Source organism: Aethina tumida, chromosome 3, assembly GCF_024364675.1.
Source record: "Aethina tumida isolate Nest 87 chromosome 3, icAetTumi1.1, whole genome shotgun sequence".
Lineage (NCBI taxonomy): Eukaryota > Metazoa > Arthropoda > Insecta > Coleoptera > Nitidulidae > Aethina > Aethina tumida.
The window spans coordinates 29,701,146-29,708,358 of NC_065437.1; the positions used below are offsets into that span (position 1 = coordinate 29,701,146).

Below are 7,213 nucleotides of genomic sequence, written 5' to 3' on the forward strand. Positions count from 1 at the left end.
TTTCAATTTTTCTGTTGTTAGGATGTTTTCTTGTTTAGTTTCAATTGAATGTTTTGTTTCATATTTGTTAATAACATTGTAATTTATGTTTTGGAACATCTTAAGTTTTTTGCGAGGTCACGAATATTTAAACCTGAACGTTTCGTTAGTTATTATTTCCCTCTTCTCTGGATTTTTACTTTCAAGATATTGTTAAATTGTAGCACAAAAGTTTTAAATTGATTGATTGGTTAATTTATTTGAGAGTGCTATTACTTTGTCCAACCGAAATAGAATGTTTAGAATATTGAACCATATTTTTATAGTGACTAGTCATATTTGAATTAAATCCTTTTATAAAATGGCTACCACAGATTTTCTTTTAAACAAATTGAATACTTGTTTGTCTTCTAGGTTTCGTTTATTCCTTTTTAATTTCCAGTTAAGTTTCAATGAAGTAATATTTTGAAATAAAGATATGAATCCGATAAGAGGAGCTTTGTTTTTATGTTATTATTATTTTGCTTACAATACTTATTTTATGTTTACATTTTGAACATGTATAAGATATTTCTATATGTTTCTTGTTATAACAATTCAATGCAGTTCCCACGTTTAAACCTCATGCTGGTTTTTGCCTTCATGAATTTCCCTTGTGTAGGAAAAAATAGTATTATCTACGTGTTGTTCACAATGCACGGCGTTATCTGCAAAACGTCCTTTTGTTTTTAAATGTCGGTGGTGTATCTACACACTAACTTATCTATGCACTTTATACTGGCGTAACTCAATTAGCTAGTGGCGTTAAACGATTACCTTTATCACCAAAGAGTTTTCGCACTTAAAGCCACCGTAAACATAAAACATAGATGATATATGAAGGTTAATAAAGGATATTAATTAATTCTAATATAGCATATACATATTACATAAATATATTACATAAACATTCAGACATCTTTGTGTTGGCTTAACAATCGGTTAATAACTTGAACCGTTAATAACTCGAACAATTCCAGTTGAATTGCCAGGGGTCTTAGTCGGGCGATTATTTTAACTTCTAAATATTCTGATGTTCTATGACTGTTATATTACTGTTGTTGTTTGTGAATTATTGCTGAATGTATATCAGGTATAGTTTTTTGCTTATTAGTTGGTTGTTTATTTCTAAAGTTTCTCCTCAATTCTACCCACTCCAGTATACCGTGAAATTATATTAGTTAACTTTCAGCAATTTAATTTAATTAAGTTTACCTTTTACATTTAATGAAATTTTTAAAATACTAAATAATTTTATTTTATTATTTATAAATTAAAATACGGTATTTTTTATCAATCAGCTTTAATTGGACCAGATAAAAAGTGTTTTATATTTAACAATTGCAAAAATATAACAATACTTTTTATAAAAATAATAAATTATATTTTATATACATTTAACAAATAAACAGTGTCACATTGGATACATTAGACGCCTATCTTCGGTGGGCCATAAGTTTCAAACGGGATGCCATATTCTGGTTGTGGCGCTTTTACTTCTGGAACACCATAAGTCATAGCGGGCTTAGGAGCTTCTTGCGGAATGGAGTAAGAAAATTTAGTAACAACGGGTTCTGAATGTTGAGGTACACCATAGACTTCAGCCGGTTTGACAGGTCCAATGTGTTTTTCAATGGGTGCTCCGTATACTTCTGCAGGTTTCACTATTTCGGGTACTCCATAAACAATAGCAGGTTTCGGTGCTTCTTCTGGAATTGTGTACGAATATTGGTTGACGACAACAGGTGCAGGCTGAATTGGCACGCCATATACTTCAGCTGGTTTTGCTGGTTCGACAGTTTTTTCAATTGGTACGCCGTATGTTTCTGCAGGTTTCGGTACATCTGGAATTGAGTACGAATATTTGTTGGCGACCACGGGGGTCACTATTTCGGGTACTCCATAAACAATAGCAGGTTTCGGTGCTTCTTCGGGAATTGTGTACGAATATTTGTTGACAACAACGGGTGCAGGCTGAATTGGCACCCCATATACTTCAGCTGGTTTTGCCGGTTCCACAGTTTTTTCAATTGGTACACCGTATGTTTCTGCAGGTTTCGGTATTTCTGGAATTGAGTACGAATATTTGTTGACGACCACAGGGGTTGGTTTAATTGGTACACCATATACTTCAGCTGGTTTAACATGTTCGACAAACTTTTCAGTTGGTACTCCATACGTTTCTATAGGTTTTACTACTTCTGGTACTCCATATACAACAGCTGGTTTTGGTGGCTCTTCCGGAATTAAGGATTGAATAGTAAAAGGATCCAAAATAAGTTTGTCGGGAATTCCATAAATTTTATGGGGGATTACTGGAGCTTCCCCATTAACCATTAAAACACCAATAAGCAAAATTAACTAAAAGAAATATTTTATAATATTATATATACATATATAAATCCATATTTTAGAATTAATATGCTTACACACTTCATGATGTCCGTTACAATGCACTCACAAATATGACTATCTAAGTTTTTGCTCATTATTTATATATATTTTAAAGTCTAAGACTGGTTTTTTAAATATTTTACAAACACGTAAATTTTATTACCAGTATTTCTGCATTAAAAACATTTTTTGGATTTAATGAGCTTTTAACGAATCTTCTTTCTTAATGAATTAGGATGAATTGCTTGTGAGAGAAAATTTAACCGGTTATCCTTCAGTGAAATAAATAACGTAAACTGTGAAAGGAAAATATACTATAAAAGTCACTTTTCATTTTTAATTTACACGTAAAAGAAATTATATTAATTGCAGTAATTTTCATAACAAATTAAATTTAAAAAACAAAATAACATAAATATATATCAAATAATTAGATATGGACCAACTATTTTTTACCAACTTCATATTTTCTCTGAATAACAAAGTTTGAAATAATTTAACTTAATTTACTAATTGTAAGTACATTAAAACTTATGAAAATAAGTCAGTTAAATAAAGTTAAAGTAAAAAGTAATTTATTTTTTAGCATATTCTTGAAAGAAACTGTTCTTAAAATTAAAATATATGAAGTAATTATATTTGATTCTTCAAAAATTTTCTTTCTTATTTTATAATTTTTAAAATATAAAATACTGCCTAATTTTGAAATTAAATTGTTTCATTCATTGATTTACCATCACTAATAGCTTTGTGCACTATAGAAATAAATCAGCAGATTCTATTTTTATACTGTTTATTTAGTAAATTGATTTTATCATAATGGAAAAGCTTGCTTAGAAGTACACTATATACATAAATGCAATGTTATTTGATATTTTCAGTGCAGTGGGTGTTTAAAATAATTTTACATAACTTTTTTTACATATTTTTTATTAAAAATGAAAATTAAACTTTTATTTATTGTTGTTCAGGATGATACTTAACACAAAACATTTAAATACAGTATTAATTTATTAAATACAAATATTATTTTCTGTTTAGTCAAAAGGAACCCATTCGTGGTTCAAGATTTTCCTCTCACGTTCAGCTTTTAGCATAGCTTCTTTTATCATTTCATCTAAAATCTTTTCTGAGAGTCTTGTTCCAAGTAATGGTACTGGTCCGTCAGGAATTTTATAAACTTCGACCGATGTTTGAGATCCAGTTGGTACATTTTGGTTATGATCTACTGGCAAGCTTTCAGGTAGTTTTCGTTTTTTTCTCAAATGCCATACGAATTCCGGTGTGCCATAAAATTTACTAGGTGGTTCTTGCGGTTCATCATATACTTCACCAAGTTTTGCGGGTTTAATAGAATTTTCAATTGGTTGGACCGGTACATCATAAACAAAAAATGGTTGTAGTGATTCCAGGACGAAATATCTGTATTTGGAAATTCTAAATGGTTCCATTTTATTGACTGATTCGGACGAATGTTCAGTTGTCAACAAAGGTTCTTCAGTTGGTTCACTTGGTACTCCATAAACTTGGACAGGAATGGCTGATGTTCCATGATTGATGATTAAAATACCGATCAGTAGTATTAACTGAAACAAAATTTTACGAAAAAATTATACAAAGAGTAGGTGTCTGTTTTTGAAGATGATGCAGTGTGGATACTTACGATATTCATGGTGTGAGTAACAATGGTGACTAAAACTGACCACAAACACTTCTGGATTTTATAAGTTTTGCAACTGATAAGTATCTTAACTGGAATTTTTTAGTTGCTCACATTTATTAACCCATAATTAAATGTCAATTAGTAAAAAATGTTTCATTTTCAAATAATTATGAATGAAATTCCAGCATATTTTCATAAATTCACTTCACATTGATAATATTTTTTCTAATGGAACACAAAAGTAACTAACGCAGCAGAAGGTTTTATTTCATAGTTAGTATTTAAATTACAAAGAAACTAAGTGGTGAGTGTCTCACGCTTATTTACGCAAAACTTTAGCTCGAGCAGTAAGAAACTTTTAAAAAGACATGAAATTCTGGAGGAGTTTTTGCGACATATTAAGTTCTTCAACTTCGCACTAAAGTGTAATTTATAGTGAGCGGGTTTTATTTTAAGACATCTTGAAATGTAACTTTTATTTTATAGAATTTGATGAGAAATAAAGTGCTTAGTTGATATAATATTGTTTTGACTCTATACAATACACAAATGTTAGTCTTGAATAATGAATTATTACATTTTGCTTGTAGGTTAAGAAATTTTCAAATAAACAAAAATAAGCTTTTAAGATTTTGCAATCAACAAAAATATCTATTTGTGGAACAAACGTACTGTAAAAGATTCTCTTAATTTTAAAGTATTTGAATAGCCAAATTTAAATTGCAGTATAAACATGGAACGCGTCTACTCATCTAAGAAAAATAAATTGGTGCGTAACGTAAACGAAGTTTGTGTTATAAATAAAGAATAACAAGATGCAGGGGAAGATGGTGCATATGTTCAACATATATAAGACCGAACAGCACAATATATAACAATATTTTTGAAGTCACATTATTTTTTAGTTTTTAGGTATTTGTTGCCAGTATTTTATTACTTTAGATTTCAATAGTCTTTTATTGGTATTTCAAGATAATTACATGGAGGTGGTTAGTTTATTCGACATACCAAATGCGGTAATATATGTTTACTTAGTTTTTCATTTACGATTCGTGAATGTCGCCCGGTCGCAAATAAATTCGGATTTTATAAAACAATCCAACCGCAGGAGATAAGGAAAATTTATTGTGCACGCTCCTGAAGGTGGAAATGTTCCAGGTGGCGTAATTACACCGGACAAAGAGATATGAATGCGGACCGTTGTCGTTCCGGAATAAGAACCGTCCACCGTCAAATAAGTTGCAGGGATTCCGGAACTGAAAAATATATAGTTGATCCAATGGCCGCCGGTTCCGATATTTTATTCTCTGGGATTTTCCCCTTGCGTCTTTGTTAACCAACAATATCCTTTTTAAGGCGGACTTTCATCAGGAAACCAAATAAAGTCTATAAATTCTTCATGCGACAACTCCGAAAAGAATTTATGGCCATAACGTATAGAAAATTTATATCTCCGCCCGTTGAGTTCGGTCTGCTAATGCACAAGTTGTGCCCAGTTTCAGGCTACTTTAAACTAACTTTACACTCGTGACGACAATTGGACATTAGCAATGATATACAACTCTTTAATGACCGTTCTATTTCTGGTTATTGTATTATTATATTCATAGAGTTTACATTAAGGTCGATAACAAATTACCTTACTTACTATTACAAGGTAAATAAATCATTTATTGCTAACTATTAAAGTAACTGTTGGTTATTAACATTAATGAATCACCATTACCGTTAATAAAATGTTTTAAATTCCCCTCCCAAATGTTGGCTTATTATTTACTTTTAGTACTTAAACAGTTTTAACGCTCGTTAGAATAAAGGTCTTGGTGGTTTGTTCCAAGTATATAAATGCAAAACTGGCCGCTCATTATGGTTAACTAAGGCGAATTTGGAAAGTGGCATTCCTTTGTAGGTTTAATAATAGGTGACCCTTTATTACCCCTATAACCGCCATGATAAAATCTACACATCAACATATTATTACGTAGCATGTAAAACACATTTTTGTTTTATTTGTGGATTTTTGAGAGGGTTCTCACCCAAACTCATAATTATTGTCGAAATGATTGATGTATTGTAAAAATTCCGCAAACATTGTTTGTCCAGTTACATTCCCTATAAGTGATAAATTGTTCTTGGGCCAGTATTGGTATGGGATATAATTAATTTTACATTAATTTGTGTTTACCAATAACCATTAATTTTGCCACGGATGACGACGTTCTAATTGCATTCAGTTCACCTTTTGAGCATGTTAGTCATTAACATGTAAAACACGATTTATATATAATAATTAATCTGTATTAGAATTATATCAGTTGGTATTTGATATTACCATAATAAACCAAAATTAACATGTCACTGAATCTGTGCTAATGGTGAATATTTGAAGTACAACTTATTTATTCTGTAGACTGGAAATAGTATTTAATAATTTTACTTGTTCAAAATTAGACATGTTTTCTTGATTAAATAAAGGTTCAGTATGGTTTTAGAAATATCGATATTTCTAAAGCTGTGGTGAACATTTGTTGATTGTTATAAAATAAACTTCCAGAAGGCTCATAATATGAAGAAAAGAATGAACATAGGTCAGAAAATAGCTGGATTATTTTTTTTTATTGCATTAAAGTATTTTTTAACCTCTTTCTTCCGAAAAATATATAAAAAATATAAGATGTAAAAAAATATTTAAAGTGATTATGGATCAAAATAATCAGAACAATCTGGGTATGCAACTGAACTAGGACTGCTACCAAAGCACGACATCATTATGGTGAAGTTTATCCATATTACTAGTTTTTTCCACATTGTATCTTTAGAAGAATAGGTACCGATTCATTGACTAAACAGCGCTAATAATCCGATTGAGATCTGCATCTACTAATATTCTTCTCCTGTTTCGAGAACTCTCTACAAACAGCTGTTTTATTTACTCCGTGCACAATGAGAACATGCCTTAAGTCCACTTGATCATTCAAGTTCTTTACTCCTTACTACTTCTTCGCGAATATCCTCAAGAAGTTTGAAGAATTTAAAACAAATTGCGTGGCAATGAAAAATTGAGCAAACGGTGCTATATCTAGAACAGAAGGAGAAATTTTGTCATGGATGACAGAACATAATCTGGAGACGAGCTTG

At 30.7% G+C, this 7,213-nt stretch overlaps 2 protein-coding genes across 2 annotated transcripts; both read right to left on the bottom strand.

Moving 5' to 3' along the window:
- Positions 1-1,351: 1,351 nt before the first annotated feature.
- LOC109600613 (uncharacterized) lies at positions 1,352-2,562 on the bottom strand. The gene is made up of 2 exons (XM_020016788.2): positions 2,448-2,562; positions 1,352-2,379 (listed from the first exon to the last, which is right to left on the bottom strand). Exons 1-2 carry the CDS (start codon positions 2,505-2,507, stop codon positions 1,447-1,449), a joined length of 993 nt encoding a protein of 330 aa, XP_019872347.2. The 5' UTR covers positions 2,508-2,562; the 3' UTR covers positions 1,352-1,446.
- A 685-nt stretch (positions 2,563-3,247) lies between these two features.
- Positions 3,248-4,086, bottom strand: LOC109600614 (uncharacterized). The gene is made up of 2 exons (XM_049965279.1): positions 4,076-4,086; positions 3,248-3,998 (listed from the first exon to the last, which is right to left on the bottom strand). Exons 1-2 carry the CDS (start codon positions 4,082-4,084, stop codon positions 3,450-3,452), a joined length of 558 nt encoding a protein of 185 aa, XP_049821236.1. The 5' UTR covers positions 4,085-4,086; the 3' UTR covers positions 3,248-3,449.
- Between the last annotated feature and the right edge of the window lie 3,127 nt (positions 4,087-7,213).